At 42.4% G+C, this 20,178-nt stretch overlaps 3 protein-coding genes across 8 annotated transcripts; 1 reads left to right on the top strand and 2 right to left on the bottom strand.

Moving 5' to 3' along the window:
* Positions 1–290: 290 nt before the first annotated feature.
* On the bottom strand, positions 291–5,059 carry LOC114449995 (Y+L amino acid transporter 2). Its single transcript, XM_028427881.1, has 10 exons — positions 4,897–5,059; positions 4,202–4,744; positions 3,113–3,238; positions 2,905–3,049; positions 2,708–2,831; positions 2,386–2,489; positions 2,195–2,291; positions 1,977–2,126; positions 1,351–1,534; positions 291–1,107 (listed from the first exon to the last, which is right to left on the bottom strand). Exons 2-10 carry the CDS (start codon positions 4,719–4,721, stop codon positions 1,013–1,015), a joined length of 1,545 nt encoding a protein of 514 aa, XP_028283682.1. The 5' UTR covers positions 4,722–4,744; positions 4,897–5,059; the 3' UTR covers positions 291–1,012.
* Positions 5,060–5,334: 275 nt separating this feature from the next.
* On the bottom strand, positions 5,335–13,486 carry ripk2 (receptor-interacting serine-threonine kinase 2). Its single transcript, XM_028428095.1, has 11 exons — positions 12,910–13,486; positions 11,868–12,021; positions 11,340–11,495; positions 10,931–11,088; positions 10,497–10,546; positions 10,259–10,420; positions 9,939–10,024; positions 8,244–8,339; positions 8,007–8,103; positions 7,678–7,866; positions 5,335–7,390 (listed from the first exon to the last, which is right to left on the bottom strand). The coding sequence occupies exons 1-11, from the start codon at positions 13,149–13,151 to the stop codon at positions 7,002–7,004; spliced, it is 1,779 nt and encodes a 592-aa protein (XP_028283896.1). The 5' UTR covers positions 13,152–13,486; the 3' UTR covers positions 5,335–7,001.
* Positions 13,487–13,635: 149 nt separating this feature from the next.
* On the top strand, positions 13,636–17,448 carry LOC114450141 (sorting nexin-16-like). Of its 6 annotated transcripts, none has more exons than XM_028428098.1 (8): positions 13,636–13,742; positions 14,192–14,273; positions 14,349–14,650; positions 15,609–15,695; positions 15,958–16,106; positions 16,181–16,250; positions 16,337–16,473; positions 16,552–17,448. In XM_028428098.1, the coding sequence occupies exons 3-8, from the start codon at positions 14,363–14,365 to the stop codon at positions 16,664–16,666; spliced, it is 846 nt and encodes a 281-aa protein (XP_028283899.1). In that variant the 5' UTR covers positions 13,636–13,742; positions 14,192–14,273; positions 14,349–14,362; the 3' UTR covers positions 16,667–17,448. The 6 variants fall into 6 exon arrangements, with proteins under 6 accessions (XP_028283899.1, XP_028283898.1, XP_028283901.1 ...); XM_028428097.1 differs by having other exon boundaries at positions 13,644–13,742; positions 14,161–14,273; XM_028428100.1 differs by lacking the exon at positions 13,636–13,742 and having other exon boundaries at positions 14,122–14,273; positions 16,337–16,468; positions 16,576–17,448.
* The last annotated feature ends 2,730 nt before the right edge of the window (positions 17,449–20,178 follow it).

Here is a 20,178-nt window from a genome sequence, read left to right on the forward strand (position 1 = left end):
ATGAACATGACATTTTGATCAACATATTTTAGATTCCTCTTTTTTTAAATAGATGTCTTAGATGTTCTTATATTCTTTTTGTAAGATGAAGACGGGGCTCGGTGGTTGCCATTTTGGCTTTGATGATGATGTCATTGCTGCTGTGGACCACACTGAACCAGAGAGAAATGCTTGCTCCATGTCCACAGGACTAAATGTGTGATGTAGGTTAAAAAATCTTTTCTATAATTCACTCCAACCTTAGTCTACAAACTTATCAATCATTCTGTGATGAGGACTGTGGACGTACATGATGCACAAATATACTTTAATCAGACTTAAAAATGACACTGAGACAAACACACTTTGTCTGAACAACAATGTAAAAAAAACCCTGTGATTGTGAAGGGCTTCAGTGGTTTAATCTTTGAACTGCTTTCACTATATCGTTGAATTTCCCCTGTGAATGCCAATGGACATAAAGAGTGAATACGTCAACCTGCACCACCTACAACCGAGAACTGTACCAGCAGCAACATGACTCTTTCCTGTTCCTGTAGAAGGTGCAGCTGTTGACTTGATGAACAGGTCTGACAGTAATGAACGCTATATATGAATGAGTTTCCCAGCAGGAAGCAGGAAGCGCTTCCAAAACCTAAACCTAGCAGCAGCTGCAGACAAACAGCTCCCATCAGTCACATAACTCAGTGTCTGATGTTGATGCATACATTTCTACAAAAAGAAGAACTGTAAAGCACTCAGCAAAAAAAGAAAAGATACATAGACAAGCATATCAATAATAATCTCCACACAAGCCTAAAACAAGGAAACAGGAGCTTCAGTTACATTTTTTTTTCAGTCATATCCTCATAGAAGATATTCTTAGTAAAAAAGTATACTGCATTCACAGAGGAACGTTTTACCAGCATCTCTCCTTCATGTTCGGTCCTTTGAGATGCCAAATGCTGTGAGTCTGTTCATGTACCTCATCACTGTGTCCATAAAGAGTTGTCAGAGGTGTCATGTCTGCCGCTCACTGTGTTTTAGTTCCAGCTTGTGTTTCTGTGTCGGTGTCAAACTCAGTCAGGCAGCAGTAGAGCAATATCTGGGTGTATCTGGTAGCTAAATCTGGAGGAGGGGTGGGCGAGAAACAGTGAGAGGTTAGTAAAAGCTGACTCATCGTGTGACTAATGTCTTATTTTAAAATCACGTGCAGCAGACATTTGGCAATTTGACATAAATAAGCAAGGCACTCAAATCCTATAATCTCACATCAGTAATAAAATGCCTTCTTAATGTGTGTGAACACAAAGAGCTCTGTAGTAAATGAAAAAAAAATATGAACCTTTATCAGAAACATGTAAAACTTACTGTTTAGTTTGCATATGAATCTGGGCCTCCTCTCTTCAGGCAGGTAAATGGCTACATAATAAACCGGCACCCCAGACAGTGCAATGCCTATGCCTATGAGGGAGTTGATTGTGTCTCCATACAGAGGGACGATGACTAAGAACAGGCTGCACAGGCAGTAGATGAAGGGGAAGAACAAGGTGAGCTGTGGAGAGACGAAAAAGATGCAAATTATATTTGTTCATGAGGAGAGCACCAGCAAACAATCACTCAGACATTTAAACTCACAGCTGTTTACATGCGCACACTTCACATTCCTCATTCATTGACATTGTACTAAAATAATTTTAAATATTAAATATTAACGCAGGCATTCACACTAGCCTGAGCTTAGCTGGCAAGTGAATTGGGTGAATTGGGTCACACAGTGAGGAAAAGCCCTCAGATACAAGTTTCACTTCTATTTAACACAAGTCAGCGCACAGGCTGTAACAAATGAAGACGTTGGAGTCTCAAGTTGCATTAAAATGCAACTGTAAATACTTGTATACAGATGTCGGTGGTAAATATGGATGTATTTAAAGGAAACCTCACAGGAAACATGCTGTATATAAGAACACATGAATCTAATGAAGACACACACACACCTTGACCGGGCGGTGTCTGTCTGGCTGAGTGATGCGCAGGTAAATGAGTCCGGCTACAGAGAGACCCACATAGAGCCAGTAGCTGAAGCTGAAGTAGTTGATGAGTTGAAACACGTCCTCCACACACAGGAAGATCAGACCCATCAAACCCTGCAGACACACAGCACAATGATCAGAGCACACGCACACAGGTGGTGTTTGCACGTTATGTTACTCACATTGAACAGCAGTGCTGGGACGGGTGTGTAGCGCTTCAGGTGGATCAGACTCAGAGTGTTGGGGAGATGGCCCTCTCTGGCTCCAACATAAAACAGCCTGCAGCATTTATTGATTAAAGGAGCAAAGGTCAGTGGGAAACCCTATGTGTGTGTGTCATCACACTGTGGGGCGCTCAGTGTTTTGTTTGTACCGTGAGGCAGCGATGACAGAAGCATTGAGTCCTCCGTAGCAGGACATGGCCACTGAAACTGGGATGATCCAGTTGAACGGACCCAGGACTGCGTTTCCAAACGTCTGTGGGGACAGAAGGTTGAGACAGTCTGTCCACACTGAGGAGGAGGGGATGTGATCACAGAAAAGGTGCCTCGCACGTACACACGGTGGACTGCAAGCTACTTTAATGTCAGCACTTCTGTTTTCACCACAGAGGGCAAAACATCTTGGGTGAACCACTTCTGAGTAGAACTTATATTTAGCAGCAGGGAGTGAATCATCTCTCTTAGGTGACTTACCACAGCAACAGCGTCACTGGCCAGCAGAGAGGGCATGTCTAGGACCACGTAGTACGCCACGTTGGTCAGCAGGTAGATGATGGTCACGATGGGCATTGAAATTGCAATGGCCAGTGGAAGATTCCTGCAATGACAGCCAGGAGGTCAAATCACCTGTGCTTGTGTGAGCTCAGGTGTACAATGTGTGTCCGTATCACCTCTCTGGATTCTGAATTTCCTCGGTGACAAAGTTGAGTGTGTCCCAGCCGGAGTAGGAGAAGAGAGCAGAGTAGAGGGCCAAAGCTATGGCTCCAGGTTCCGTGGAGGAGCCCTCAAACGAATTCTGAAAGCTCTTCGTCTCTCCTATAGACACACACGTCTTTTAAAGCATGTTGTATCCTGTTTGATATGTTTATCATCACTTACCAGTAGATATTTTCAAAAGCCCTATAATGATGATGAGGAAGAGGGACATGAGCTTAGCATAAGTGAAGATGTCCTGCACCAGAGTCCCCCACTTCACATAGGCACAGTTAATGAAGATGAGCATACCTGGAACAAACCAGAGGATTAAAGACATGAATGGAAGGTGTTACACTGTAAAAACGGACACAGCAGCTATCAGATGGATTTCAAAACCTGAGGCCTGTGCCTCTGTGGCTGCTCCGTTTCAGTCACATGGGCCACAGAAAGTATGTGGGTACAGAAACAGAGACTGACTTCTTGGAAGAGTGGCTCGAAAGAGGCTCCAGAGTCTTGGCATTCCTGCTCTCTCACCCAAATACCACCACTGCTCAGTGCGGTCTTTACAGCACAAAGCCAGGTTGTAAACCACAGGCGTACCTCTTACAATGCTGTCAGTCTAACTATAGCTGATGCCATTCTCACCAATGTCTTTTTTTTGTATATACAGGATCAAATGCCTGAAATGTTCTTCTTTAGCTGTAACCGATACACAGTGAAATGTTAAACTTACAAACATCATAGTAGTAGTTTGAGGGTTTTTGTCAACAATCATAAAGAAGCTCAGAATATGAAGCCCTGAATATGTTGATGACTATGCAGCAAACTGCATTTCCTGCACACATTTTAAAGGTCAGCCAGCTTTAACTCAGCTACAAATCTGACATTGCTAACTTAATATTGATTGACACCTTACAAAGAAACTTTATTAACCATGTTAGTCAGGATAATTGGCAAACGTGTGAAGTGTTAGCTAGCTGCACCTTTGTGAATAAAGCCCGTTTCTCAGTAACAAAACAGCGCTGAACATAGTGCAGCATGACAGTGCAGGGTGAATGAAGTGCTAATCAAATTCATGCACAGAACACACACACAAGACACACAACATGCTGACTGTAGTTCAGCTAACGGCCAGAGGTGTCACTGTTGAGAGGGGTTTCTCTGAATCTTACATTTATGACCCTAGAATGCACATTTACAGCCAAAAACAAATCCAGATTGTTTTAATTGTAAGCTTTTGTTTCCGGGTAATGACATGGGAGTGTTTCTTACAGAGGCAGGCTGCAGCAATAAGGCGCACAGCATCATAAGGCGGCTGACAGGTTGGGTAGAGAGCCTCCACCAGATAGTTGGCGAAGGTCAGTGAGATCACAGCCTGACTGGCTGGCTCGATCAGCAGGATAGACGTCCACAGACGAATAAAAGCCAAGAAGCCGCCAAAGGATTCCAGGATGTAGGCGTAGCTGGCTCCAGATTTTGTGATGGTGGTGCCCAGCTCTGCATAGCACAAAGCCCCAAACACCGAGAAGATGCCACCGATTGCCCAAATCAGCAACGACAGCCCGTAAGAGGCGCTGTACATCAGGACACCCTTTGGTGAGACAAAAATCCCAGAGCCGATCATGTTACCCACAATAAGGCAGATGCCATTGATGAGAGAAATTTCCCTCTTCATCTGCATTTTCTCTTCTTTGCCACCATTTGGGGCCTTTAAGTCCTCCTCAGATGGGGCTCGTGAACCGGGACATATTGTCTGGGATATGACCCCAATCTTCTGCCTCAGGTCCCCCATTATTCCAGCAGTGCAGCTGGGGCCTAGAGACAGAGAGAGATTAGTTAGGAGGAGACCTTTCTGTCCAACATAAGTATACACTGAAGAAATAAGCTGAACATTATCTCCTAAAGAAGACTTTTTATGCATCCAGGCAAGCAAGTAAATAACAAATACAACATGTCTGTGAACTTACCTTGTTTTTAAGAAGATCACTGAATCCGTTTGTCCCAAAGTCTCACTTAGGCCACCATGTAGACACTGCTGAGATCACGTCTGAGAGGTGCCAACCCATTGACCAATGTTGCAATCCCTGCAGGCCAGCACAAACCACAAGCAGTGTTTTTCCATCACCAAGTTAACTGCACTCTCGTGTTCCCCCCTGTGCTATTTTCAGAGACAAGCAGACCTCGCTCCTGCCCCCAGGACGCCTTCAACAGCTAAAACAGAGGCAGACGAATGGCCTCCGGGCCCATAAAGAGGAAACACACTGTGATGTGTGCTCCAATTAAGCACACTTTAAGACACTGGGATTGGCCCGACAGCTGTCAGGTTTTTAGAAACATCAGTTGTTTAACTGAGGTAACAAAGTAAAGATTGTGTTAATATAAATAAATAAGGAAGCAGGCAGAAGTAAAAACAGCAAACCCCTTTAATGAAGAGATTGATACATTTGAAAAGTCCTAGTCAGCTGGAACCACAGCTGCACATCAACCCTCTGTTGAACATTATTATGTGTGATCACTGATGATGACATGGTTACTAAACTAGACTGCAATTTGCAGAAGGCATCAACCAACCTCACAAAAACAATGCATGAGTTTTTACTAAGAGATCACAGATGAAAATATATTTATATATATATATATATATATATATATATATATATATTATATAAAAAGATGAAACCATTATCTACAGTACAAAATATATTACATCAATATTTAGGCTATCAAATTTGTAGCATTTTACGTGCTTGATATGCGTAAAAAGGCTTTTTCACTGGTTACGGGAGGTGAGACCAAAAGCAGAATATGAGGCACAGTAATCAAATTCAAGGCAATACAAGCCTTTAGGTTGACATTGCATTGATGTGTACAATTTTCAGTGACTCACTTCCTGCTCCTTATTGAACAGTAGTTAATTTGGGGCTGATTGATGGGGAACCTCCACGTGATGAGGTGCATTTATTCACACACGTGGGTCGTACTGTGACTAATGTAGAGATGGTAGGGACAGCTAATGCTACGGATGCAGTTTAAGCACCTATTAGAGGAAAAGTGAAGGCAGTGATGAGGCCCTTAATAAAAAAACACACACACAGTACAAACACACATACAAGGGCTGAGACAACCAAGTAGTCCATTAATAATTCTTGTTTGATAGAATCTCACACACAAACACAAGTATCGATGAAACGGAAACTATTTGTCACTTAACTTAGATTATATAGATGCTTTATGTATGAATGCAGACAAACAGGTGCTTATATACAGATGAACTAACTGCTGCTACTGTTTCAAAGGACTACAAGTGTGTCTTGCTTTTAACAGTATTATGCCTTGCTAAATGTGGCTCACTCTCTGACAAAGAGAAAGTGATTTTATAAATAAAAATGTAGAAAACCTCAGTACGATCACTCAGAGTCTGTGGAAGAACTGTAATTGTGGAAGTATTCAGATTAGTCTGGAGCATCTCAAGTGGACGTTATTAAGAATACTGGCAGATCATATTGGTCCACTTTTAATCTAGACACACACACACAGGCACACACACGCTTCACATTCTTCGAGTTATATTCCAATCTCAACTGCTTTTTTACTCCAGCTGAGCCCAGGTGGGGACAAACACTTTCCATACAGCCACGCAACCTCAATCACAACTCAAGAGCACAAAGTAATACTTGACTCTGCATTTTGTTGCTTACACTCCCTCCGACATCAGAAAGATACCCCAGGAATAAGACTGCTATAATTTAATAAGCCTTTCCTTTCCACTGCAGCTTTTCCAGCATGTTGGCAGTCATCCAGGTCGCACGCACGCATACATGCATACACGTGACTACACACAGTAAGTGCAAGAAATAAAAAGGAGTAGGAGTAGAAGGGAGTAAAAATAAAACATTTTAAATACAATCTGGTTCAGTCAAAATCTTTTGATTTTCAGGATAAAAAAAATGTAATCCCTAGTTGATGCCTGGATATGTACCTCCATGGCAATCGTCCTGATGCCAGCGGAACCAGTTAAAAGTTAGCTGTAGTGTAGATTTGGCACAGTCTGTGATCTGTGCTGTGGCTGCTGCTACATGTTCCTCGGGATATTGTAAGCCATGGGGAGCGGTGGTGCGCTGGGAGTGAGGACTGTGATGGCGTTGCTGATTTCAGGCGGGTACGGCCGCAGGCCCATCTGTTTGTTGTCGTGCAGCTTACCGACGACGATGCGACAGAAGTCTTCACTGTGTCTGTGACAGTTGTCCAGAAGCTGGCGGACCTTGGCAGTGCGTGTTGGCTGGGTTTTCACGAGTTCATAATCCTCTTGCATCAGCATGGAGCGGGCCAGCAGGGCATCCAAGCTCTGGTTCAGACAAGCCTCTGTCATCTGGCAGACGATCTCCTCACGCCGTGTCGCGATCCACTGGGCGATGGGGCCTTCTGATGGGGAGGAGTTTCTCTTGGGAGGAGAGTAATCTTCTGCAGCAAAAAGTTAACATTTTGTGGTAAAAATTAGTAATTGGTATTTAGTGTTTACTTCTATGAAAATTTCCATTTCAATCTGCATTACACATCTGCATACATTGTGAGAAAATGGCTTTAGTCTACCTTCTCTATAATGTGAATACAAGGATATGTAAAAAGAGCTAATCTCCCTCTTTGATGCAGAAAGAGGAAGAAACACCAGGAAGAGAAACGGATGTTTAAAAGACACAAACAAGAGCAAAATTACTGCTGAGACAGACAGGTGCTTTAAGTGCTTTTACCTTGCTGAGGAGGCTGTGGCTTCAGGGTGAGGTTATCCAGCTGCGTTTCACACTCTGTGACTGGCAGGCCAGGTTTGACAGGTATGTTTAAGTCATTCTGGTAGCCGTTCAGATTGTTGGCCACACAGTTGTCCTTCAGAGGGTCTGGAGGGTCCAGAGTATGAGCAAAGAATGATGATGGAAGGCTCACTACAAGAGAGAGAGAAAAACAAAGCTTATATTGCATACAGACATACAGCACACCATGTCTGCTAAATGCTGCAAATCAGTGCTGACACTCATAGATTAAATAGTGCCAAGACATGAAATGCAACTGCTGACGTCATTACGTTTAGAGGGCGCAGCATTGCTGCTGGTGAGATGGCCTGGCAGAGATATGTCTGTGTCCTGGGAGGAGCCGGACCCTGAGTTTGAGGATGAGCTCCCCTGTGAAGGACAAAAGGCTTTAATACAAGTGCATCCCCACTATCACTGTGTCATTAGCAACCAAGTGAAAAAGACTGGCTTAATACCAGTCATTTTCACCAGTACTTCCAGTGTGTAGGTGTGGATAAGTGGATACTGACTGGCCAGGGAGTGGGTCTGTCCTTCAGCATGTTCAGTCCCTCCTGACTCTTCTCACACACTGATGGAGCTGAACAACAGCCAGATCTCTGCCTCAGCTGTGGAGGAGCCAGAGAGACAAAGCAGATAATATAAATAAAAATATAATATTCAATATTCAACCTTTTTTCCTTAAACCATGATATTTAGAAATATTTTTAGCAAAATATAAAACGTTAGTTACTGAAAGATCTTTATTTATTTTGAATTATAAAAGTTAGAACAGGGTCATGTTTACCAAACTCTATAATTAAACCCTGACAAACAGAACACAGAAAAGGAACATGAGATTTACACACTGACACCAAGTGCAGTTTGTGGAGCAGAAGTGTTCTGACTTCTCTGACCACACAGTTAAATATTCACTTCACTGCTTCCTACATTATCTTTGCTGCCTTTTAGTCCCCAAATTGTGTATCTGGAATGAGTGTGAAAGCTATACTGTACTTCAAATGTGACTTTGTGTCTCAGTTTGCTTTGTTAAAAAGGAATAATCAGCCGAGAACAGCAGAATATGAAAATGTTGATATTTCATATACAGCTGTGATTGTACTATATCTGTGGCTGACCATGAACCTTTAATGCATTTGTTTGTTCCCATTTCTTTCACCAGAATAACCCCACATGGGACTTATTCTACTACCAAACAACACCTTTCTTGAAAAGTGTTTTTAAAGTGGAAACAATGACCTTCCTCATGTGTGCACAAGTCTACAAGTGAAAAGAGGAAGGATATGTTTCGGGGGGAAAATTCGATGTCATCCTATCTTAGTCACGGTACTATTCCAACAGTCCCACATTACATACATTTAAACATTTTGCCGTCAGTGTTTGTCTAAAAGCAGTATTAAACTTTAGAAGTTTAGAAGTGTACGTGGGGATTTCTAACCCTATCTGGATAAAAATAATCAATACAACCATTAATATTTAACAGTGTGTTTGCCTTATTTCCATTTAGCCTGCAAAGACAGTTTCAGTACTGCAGTAATAGACTCAATGAATAACTTGTACACTTTCCTGCCTGGTGTTACAAATACATGAATTTCAGTGAGAACCTATTTAGTACATAAGGTTAAAGTAAAGTCAGGAAATCGAAGCACCTCCCAAACAAGCTAGTGGAACAATGCTGGCTTCATCAATCCATGAATCTGACACTATTCCGCCAATCAGACAAATTCAGTCCTGGAACATGTATAATATTTGCACCACACGCAGGAGGGCAGATCTTAGAGAGTACACTGCTGCTGTCACTGTACTCATACAGCTGCCACATATAGATAGCATTACATGCGTTGAAGTCTAATGAGTCACGGCCATAAATATAGCAACCAAAGCAAAGCTATGGCTGCAGGCACAATGTAATGACAGCTATGTCATCACAAGGTTGCTGTCATGATCTGAGCTAGTCTCCTGCCGTTTAGCTTCTACATGAGGTAGTGTAGTCTCATGTCTGAGCAGACATGGCTGAGCGAGCACTGACTGGGCTATGATGTATCTTAATACAGATCAGTCTTTCCCAAATGGGTCACAGGAAAAGCAAAGGTTATTGTAAAGACATGCCAAGTCCTCACAAACATGTCTTCATTTAGATAGCTCCGTGCTAGAGATGACCTCAAACATATGTAAAACAAAGACATATGAGAAGCCTTCTGACTAACCGTTGACCTCTTGATCTCCAGCACAGCCTCCAGGAAGTCAATTTCATCAAACTTCCTCACCATGGGCTCCAGCTCGATCAGACACTCTGAAACAGCAAAAACACACACCACCCTGATGATTCCATCAAATGCTCTATCAGAGTTTTTTTGCAATGACAAAGAAGTCTGAGTCACAGTCAGGAGCTGAAGCTAATGATTTTGTGGTTACTCAACATGAGGCACACAGGCCATCACAAACTGTGAAAAAGCCAGTACAGCCAGATTGTAAAATTCTACCTATTCAATGTAAAACATTCCTGCACGTATACTTATGAGCTTACTGAGGAAAGAAGGTCGCTCATCGGGGTTGGCCGTCCAGCCGCACATCATTAAGCTGACAAGAGTCTCTCTGCTGGGAATGTCGGGGGACAGGCTGTCCAGGCTGGTGTCCGGACGCATCCCGCGAAGTACGCTGAACATGATCTGCATGGGGTTTGTCACCTCTGAACAAACACAGCCATTTGTCATTCAAATAAACAAAATGAACAGAGTAAAAAAATTCAAAAGAAGTGAAAGTACCTTCAAATGGAATCTTTCTGGACAGCACCTCCCACATAATGATGGCATAGCTAAAATGTAAACATCAGAGAGTTAGGCCATTGTTTTACACTGGCATTCCCCTTCAGAGCCAGGGAAATCCATGACCAGCATAGCACACAGGCTGCTTTAGGAACAGCGATGTTATAATCAAAACCCCAAAAGACTTCATGAGACACACCCCAGGAGAGATTCACATTCTGGCAAACATAAAAGTGGAATTCTGTTGTTAACAATCACCACTGCGATTTTTAACGGACTCCGACCATAACTGGTCGGTTGTGGTTAATCCATGGCTGCAATATTCTGTTTCAGAATGAAAACAATTCAGCCTCAAAAGTCTTATCAGGAAAAACTCATTTCCAATCAGATTCAAATCAAACACCGTCCAACATATTTCTAACTTGATGCCTCACCTGTACATGTCATGTTTGACATCAGCCCGACGGCTCTTGGACGGTTCATACTCCTCAGGTGGCATGTAGATCACCGTGCCCCCCATTTCTGTGGGCTTGGATCCTGAGCCTTTACTGACAGATAACTGTCGCCACTTTGAGAGGCCAAAGTCTGCAATCTGGAGAGACAAGTAAGAGCAGATGAAAGTGTACATTTGTAGAATTCTTCTGAAATGTAGCGTTTTCTCTGGTGTTTAGTTTTAGAGACAAAGTGTAGCTGCCAACACTGCTAGTAGGGTGAAAAAAAAGTTTCATAAACTGTTTTTTTTTCTATTAAGTATAAAAGCAAATTATGTCCTCATCTTTGCTGAAAATTATTTTTTAATTTAAAAATGTTTTTTCACGCAGCTCGTACATCTCTTGCACATACCTTGACATGAAATTCACCATCCAACAGTATGTTCTGTGTCTTTAGGTCATGATGTAAGAGAGGTGGGTTCATGTTATGAAGGAAGTTAACGCCGAGGGCGATCTCATACAGAATCCTTAGGCGCAGAGGCCAGGCAAGAACAGGGTACATGTCTTTCTACAGGCAGAGACAACGTGACAAAATATTAAGAGCATATCAATACAGAGAACACTGATGTTGTAATTACAAATCTATGCAAGAACTCAAAATGACTGTAGAAAGAGGAGTGGGAAATTCCCCACTTTGTTTTTCTCTTTCCTCACTTATTCACGTCTTTGTCTGCTTGTGGGTGAGTTTCATCAGACTAAAAAAAAAAAAATCCTACTGTAGGTTTCACTTTTGTTTGCATTACCACTGGCAGGAACTTGGCAACACACAATTACATGATGTGAGATGAGGTGCAGAACAAAGAGTTTCTTTCACTTTCATGTGTTAATGTACATGTGGACATACACTTAAGGATAGTGGGTAAAGTTCTTATGAAGCTACCTCGTGCAGAAGAAGGTCCAGAGAGCCATTGCTCATAAACTCCGTGACTATGCAGAAGAACTCAGGCTCATTGCAGATGCCAAAGATCTGGATGATGTAGTTAAACCGGGCTTTGTGAAGCACCTCTGCCTCCTTCAGCAGGGAGTTCCTCTCTCTGAAACACAGCCAGCATCGGAGTCAATGTTTACACTCCGACAGAGCAAAAACAGTAACATTTATTAATGGTGGGTGTTTGACAGAGGACTGCCATTAGGACTGAATGGGTAAAATATCTGTTACGATATTCATCAAAAAGCTTTTATCATAAATGATGACCAAATCATATGTAGAACAGTGTCTCTGGTGCATCAAGTAATGACTTGTGTTGCACTGTTACACACTGTTTCTAGAAACAAGATTCCAAATAATAATAATATACCTTCACATTGTTTCGTGACTACTGTGCTTAGTGCTGAGTTTGTGCAGATTCAGAAGCAGCAGACTGATGATGTCATCTAGAGACAGTGATAAAACAATGCCTAGGCCAATACAAAACCTGACAAACTGCTTCAATGTGTTTAGCTAATATCAACATACTGACATACAGTACAATATTAAAATGGCAAGATGAGTTTAGTTAATACAGACATATTGTCTTTCTAACAGAGCTTTTTCAACCCAGAAAAACTCCATATCAAACAGTATAAAAACATTGTATTAATTAAGGAGAGTGGTGACTCAAAATAAAGTGTGTGTGTATCAGTGAAAAATGCAGCAACCACCTGCTAAATTCTGGAAACAAGGATAGACTAGTGCACCTGAAGAGGTCAGTAGGTTCATTTAAAACGTGTGGATCTGAACAAATCTGGTTCAACCTGAACTGAAGGAGGGAACAGAGTTCATTTGATCCACACACAAACGCTGCAGCTTATCTTCAGCTGAATAAGTACAGGTTGCATCATTTCATTTATATAAATGATCTGTATGTTAGCTGGAGTCCAAACTACATTAATTCATCTCTCCAGCTGTGTGCAGATGGCCTAGTTTGTGCATGACAGCGTACCTTTCTCCAACAGGAGAGTCGAGCTTCAGGCACTTGATGGCCACTGTGGTCCTCCAGTCTGAGTGCTGTGCCTTGAACACGGTGCCAAACCCCCCTCTGCTCAGGTAGTAGAGGTCCGTCAGCTTTTGGTAGGGGATCACAGGCAAGGTGCTGGTCAGACTGCCGATGTTCATACGGCCCACAGTCTGCGGCTCCATGGCAGCTCTAGAGTCTTTTACAAGAAGTGTCTGAGGATTTATCATGCACTAGCTCAGCCTCTGAAAGCAGAACTGCCCCTTTTGGTAAACGCAATGAGGAACAGCTCGCCCATTCACACACTTGCCACAATTTCGCTGCCTGTTAGCGAGCTAAGCTAACGTTAATGTGGCGGGGGAGGCGTGACGCTGAAAGAGAGAAGTCGATAAACAGCTCAGCAAAACAAAACACGCCGCGCACCCAACGAACACCGTTAAATCTGTGCGCGTTAACTTGTTCGTTTTCTCATGATATGCTGCCAGCCAGCTGACTGTCGGGCACGGCGGGACAAAAACAAGACGCGGCTGAGCACCGCTGTCATTAAGGCAGGTGGTTTGTTGTTGCTAATGACGACACACTTCCGGGTTTTACGTGATGCATTCATGCACGTTCAGACAATATAATACGCTTTAGTGTTTTTAAATAATAAGTCCAGATATTTATAGAATCACGCAAACAAACACAAACAGAGAGACAGATTGTATAAATTTATTTCAGAAACATTTACAACACGTTTTACAGTTTCAGTTTCGCCTGACACGCCTCTTCAGCATCCGCTGCTGTTGACACAGGGGATTTAACCTGCTGGACTTTCCCATGTGAGGGGCTTTCCTTCCCCCAGAGAAGAGAATTTTTAGAATTAAAAAAAAAGTTTTGTATGTCTCGATGGTGAATACCACGTTAATTATTAAGTATTAGAAACACAGTTATTAGGTGAATAAAGACCACAACGATAAATCTGTTATACTGTTCCTGTGGTATATGTTTAAAAACCGTTTGTTGTTTTTTATCCCATAAACTCTTCTTGTCCATAGAAACGACAAGTAGCTGTAAATCACATGACTGTATCTCTCTCTCTCTCTCTCTCTGTGTATCACGTGTGTGTGTGTGTGTGTGTGTGTGTGTGTGTGTGTGTGTGTGTGTAATCTGAAACCTCTGTACATGGTGCCAACAAATCAGGTGTCACGTTAAAATTACTGCTTACGTCACATAACTTGCCTATTTTTGATGAACCAGCAAGAATATCAACAAGAAACTTTCTGCACAGCTCACACAGAGGACCAAAGCCTGGATCACACACATGCTGTTTCCCAGATCCGACCCACAGGGATAGTTTGGACTCATCTATCGTGAGTGGACCTGCAGTGTTGTCTGTGTCTTCCTGTGTTTCAGTGTTTATACTAAAACTTTGGTTTTATACACAGGACGTCCACCACAGATGGCTGCCCCCTTTGTCCCCATCCCCTTTCCAGGGGACTTGTCCTATTACAAGAGGGATTTCCCCACATCTGGAAACGTTGAGCCTTCACTTCCACAGAGACCCTGGGGTGCTGCATTTGGAAGTGCTACCTCAGAGGAAAGCTGGGATAGATCCGAGGGGGGCTCTCTGGAAGGGGCACCTGTGCAGCTTCTGTGTGAAGAAAGCTTTGGGGGGAGCTGGATAGAGAGACCCATCACTCCTACACTGCTGGGCTACAAGATCCTGGAGGAAAGGGCAAAGTTCACAGTAAGGATTTAAAGACGAAATCTGCTTTTCCTCCAGAAAGTAGGTCACATTTAGATGAAGGAGTTTAGTTCAAAGGATTATCAAAGTTGTGTGAATATCATGTTTTTAGGGTAGACAGCCTTTTCCTATTTTAATTTTCCCTCTTTCTTTGTGTGAGTGTGTGTCTACTGCACAGTAATGCTGAATGAGCAAACTCCACTACAGTCACATGTGGGCATGTCACTCTATGCTGTAACAGCAGTTGGACTTTAAAATCCCCATTTTTTAGAGAACTAACAGGAAATGAACCAACATGGGGATGTCCCTCACAAAGCATATTATTAGTATATATAGTATATTGAAATATTGTAATATTGGATATTAACAGTGCTTTTGCTGAAATAATTTAACAGAGTATTCCTAAATCAATATTAAAAGGCTGTGGGGGTGTGGAGTGTACACTACTGAGTACAACATTTCATAGACAATACCAGCTGATCTCAGGATTTAACCAAAGGAGAGGTGCCTGATGGTGAGAGGCTCGGTTTCCTGTCCAAAGAGCCACAACCAAACCTGCACCAGACATCACTGTGATTCAGCCTCGAAGTGAGAAATGGATGTTGTAGATTTTGACCCTTATGCCTATAACATCCCTCTGTGGAGCTCTGTGACTAGTCCTGATAGAATAAAAAATAATTGTCAGCAACTAGACAAGCTTGTTTTCTGGAGATATGAAAAAAGTTTTCCATGACCTTTACCAGCACTTTGTGCTAATATGTATTTAAAAAAATAGGATAAAAATGAATGTTCCTATTCATGTATTAACTGAAGAACACTCCATCATCATTCTGAGTTTTTGTGTTGTTTTAATTGCATATTATTTGAGTTTTGTCTTGCAATCACAGGCTGACAAAAGATGTTTTAGCTCAAAGTGATGATGTTGATGATTAATAATTTTACAGACACCTCTGTGTTACAGGTGTATAAAATCCTGGTGACAGGCAGTAAGGGAGACAACTGGGTGATCTTCAGAAGATACACAGACTTCTGCAGGCTCAGTGACAAGGTGAGAACCAGCAGCAGCACTTTTGCATGAGCCATCAGTGCACATACGAGCAGTTTTTACTCAACAATACACGCCACAGACATTAGAGCCCAGGAGTCTGAAAGCCTCACATTCACTTCAGCGCCCCTTCAATCTTGATTAAGTTCATCTTGCTCTAAGTGCTGTGATTGTTCTGTGGCACCATGACCCACCAACACTTTCAGCTCTCATGAGAGTGATGTTGTTGCCATAGTGACTCCATTTTCTGTGGCTTTGCTTGCAGCTTAAAGAGCTGTTTCCCAGATTTCATCCGGCGCTGCCTCCAAAGCGTTGGTTCAAAGACAACTACGACGAGGATTTTTTAGAGGAGAGGCAGGTCGGCCTGCAGACATTTCTGCAGAGCTTAACTTTACACAAAGATGTCATTAGAAGGTGAGTACTGTGAGTTGTTTCAACAGCCCGCCCTGAACCATTTTTGACAATTCCATTCATCATTTGTTCCCCAGTGAAGCTGTGAGACACTTCCTGTGTTTGGCTGACCCTCCCAGTCTTTTTGACAGTCTGGAGGAGAGCAGGGTGAGGTCACTATCTTCACTAAAGTGTTTTCGAACAAGCTAAATGTCAAGAGGGTTGAACAACACTGGCTGCTGTTTAAAGCACAGGCATTCTGTGAGACTCTGGAGGAAACTAACCATCATCTTCAGAGGGAACTTCTGGAAAAACAGAGAGAATTTGACACATTGAAGAAGACTTTGGAGGACAAGGAGAACCATTTACACCAGCTGCTGAAGAAAGTGAAGTAAATATGTGTTTAAGCAGTGTGGTAGAGGCATTACATTTAACATACACTGTCCTGAAATGATTTCTTCTTACACAGATCCCTGTCACTGTCCTCTGACAGCTTCGAAAGCCCCTGTGAGACAACAGTGGACACAGAGAGGAGGGGACACAGAAGAAGTTTAAATACAGACACAAAAAATGAAGAAAAGTAAACAATGGAATCATTACAAAGATTAGCATGAATGTAATCTTAACTATTAACTTCTCATGTCATTTAACACTTACATAGCACAGCAACATTCCATGTTGTTTTCTCATAGTATATCTTTTTAAGAGGAAAGAGCAACTGGTTTAAAATATTGACATGAAGTGTCCTTAATCCTGGACAAAAGGGACAAAAGAAACATGGCCAGAAGGTGGTGCTGCAATACAGTAACAGGTTCTAAAAGTGTTGTATATGAATGAACGGCACAGAAAGGGAACCTGATGTTCTGTTTTCATGTCATTCAAGGACATCTATAAAAGCCTGGAGTGCTGCAGAGGCAGAAGAGGGATGTTTAACTCTCAAGTAAACCAATTCATGATCGATGAGAGAGTGTGTATGTGCAATATGTAACACAACACATCTAACAACCATGTATGACCGAAGTGCAGAACCAAGTGAAAACAGAAACATTCCACACTAGGCCATAGTATTATTCCTTACTTGCACTTAGTGGTTTTGGGCACATACTCCACAGTGTTAATTTTGTAATGATGTAATGATAACAAACAAACACACACAAGGATAATAAAACAGCCTGGCCAGAACCAAAGCAGTTAAATAGGGGTCATATTGAGTGCTCCACTTCCAGACGCCTGTTACAGGCAGCTAAATCTTATCCTGGCATTTCAGATCTGATTAGATGTGTAATAAAAGCCAGCTGCAGCCTCGTGCTCAGACATATATATTCTATAGTAGACAGTTCAGGTTTCACAGCAAAGAGAAATCATACTCAGGTGTTGTTATTTTTCTATTTTCAGAGTACTGCTAAAGAAATGTGTGGCTCCTGCGCTCAAAGTCTGACTCTGAGAAACTGGATTATTACCTGCAACATGTACATTAATCTATGAGTGATAAACCAGTGTTAGAAAGATGGAGCACCACTACACTACACTACACTACTACACCACTGTAATATATGACTTTTTTTCATTTTGAGTATGATATTGGACTCTAAGGTCTCACACAGGGCATGCAGTGTGAGACCATCACTCACCCATCCCAGATTAATTTCAGCTTCTATGACTGCAGGACTGTTGTTTGTGGGTGAGGATACTTCATCATCTTGAAACAATATCTATAATATAGGGCCTACAGTATTGAGGGGACTTTGAGGCCACACAGGGTGAGAGTGCACCCACTGAGACACAAAATGACCAAAGAGTGTTGGTCCTGGAAGTGTTGTAGAGCTGCACACCCACACCCCAGGAAACCCCTCCTGCTGGTCTGCATTATTCTTCCAGTCTTTTCATATGTGGATGTATTCTGTTACTTCTCAGCACCTGTCCACCCATTCATTCATTCATACATCTATCCGCTGGCTTATCTGCAGCAATTTTCTTGCTGTGAGGCAACAATGCTAACACTGCCACTCTGAGCACCTCCTGAGGCTGTCATGTCCAATTTGCTGTGTCTTAGTCTATTTTTACGTCCTCACCGATGCTGTGGGAACCAGGGCCTCCTTAAACTGCTCTGGATTTCAGTCTTTTATAAATGTTACACTGGAGCCCTGGAGCCCTGGGGGCAAATGGCCCCACAACCCTCTCAGTAATCCAGCCTCACAGGGGATGTTAGAACAGCATGTTGCCCTTTTCTTGTACATTGGTAATGTTTAGCGAATATCTTGTCAATGCCAACTGGGAAGCCCAGGGGCTTGTTTGATAAAGATATTGTTGGCTGATCTGTAATGGTACACCAGTGATAATGTTGCTCTTAGTTCAGTTTATTGCCAGATAACATTAGCAGTCTTACTTTAAGCCTATAAAGTTATCCACCTGGCCTCAGGCTACAGTCAGTGGATCCTGTCTTTAGTTATTAGAAGGAAAACTGATATTACTGATTGGAACATGGTCACTGCTGTTTACTGACGAAGTGAGTGCTGCTAGAAACAGCAGGAAGAAATTCTGGACTTTTCAAAAGGAACTTGGATTTTCTTCACTGACCAAGTCAGTCACCTGAAGAACTGAGGGGATACAGCACAAACATCAGCTGAAGGCAGCTGCAGTTAAGGCCTGACAAAGCACCTCAAAGGAGAAGACTCAGCACTTTGTTAGGTTCATGGGTTTCACACTTCAGGCCATCATTGACTGCAGATGATTTTTTTATTATCTGAATATAAAAGGCAAGTAATTATAGTAATTATATGTGCTGTGGTGTATGAAAGCCAAATGCTAAGAAAGACTTCTCATCGTTCCGACATTTCTGAACATGACTGCATGTTCACAGCAGAGGAGAATCCGTAATAAAATTAGAACCAATAGCTCCAGAGGCAAATTGATCATTATTCTGCTCTGTGCGGAATTCCCAGATCATCTCACATTCCCAAACTCACCGAGACAAGAATTCATCATTCATGGGTGTATTCATTACATTTGTGTTACATAAGCGAGCTTGGGAATTCATCGTAAGACACAAAGTTCTCTACAGTATCAGATCTGATACATTGTGCATGAGGCTGTTCTTGGGTTGGAAATACAGAGATCAAGGCATCTGTAAGAGAAACATTAGTTTTGACTTTTGTGAGTATTTGAGGAAGCCATCAGGCCCTGTTGCTTTTCTAGATGTTAAAACATGCTGTACATACTGCCTGATATGGCCTTTAACAGATCCAAGGTTTGTTGGCTTCCTTTAGTTTTTCAATGTTCCTGCAAAGCAAGTTTGTTTAAGAGGAGTTTTCAGAAACCTAAACATGTACTCTGATCAATGGGATCCACTGAACCTGTGTCTGTCTGGGACTGTTCTATGTGCCAGATGAAAAGTCACACTTGTTAATATTTTTTCTTATGTCTGCTTTACACGTGTATTGTCTCGTTCATTTCATCAGTTTGCTGCCAAATGAAACTGATGTTTAGAAACTGATGTCTGCTTTCTGCAGCAGCTCCACTGAATAGCTGTAGGGATTATAAATCAATCTGTGTGAAGCCTTTATGACTATACTTCAATATGTATTCAATATGTAACAGTAAAGCTGCAAAAATGAGATGGGTTGGCGCTTATCTTCAGAGTGGTGATCTTCCATGAACAGAAAAGCTGGTTTCTGCATTAAAGCCAGTTCAATCATGAGAGACTCAGCGAACTGAATGAGAAAGATGTATTAAGTACAAAGTTTGAATGTGCATTGGCGTCCTAGACCCCATCGTGAAGACCACATCCGGAAAGGGGGGAAAACACAAGAGGAGAGGCTGCTGGATCATAAGATCCCCCCCGGGGTCTAGACCTGGTGGTGGTGGAGAGCTGGAGGGCAGGAAATAGGAGGCCTTACTGGCGTGGATCTGGTGGTGCTTGGGGTGGAGGAGGGTTGCCGGGTTCGATCAGAAGACAGCTGGAGAAGAGACGAAGACTTTTAAATTTCGTGCTAAGCTGTGATTGGTCAGGAGAGGGATGGAAAGCGACAGCTGATTGGTGAGGGAGGTGCTTTCTATTAAGCACCTGACTAAGAGAGCAGAAGAGAGGGGGAGCAGA

The sequence above is a fragment of the Parambassis ranga genome, chromosome 17, assembly GCF_900634625.1.
Source record: "Parambassis ranga chromosome 17, fParRan2.1, whole genome shotgun sequence".
In the NCBI taxonomy this organism is placed as follows: domain Eukaryota; kingdom Metazoa; phylum Chordata; class Actinopteri; family Ambassidae; genus Parambassis; species Parambassis ranga.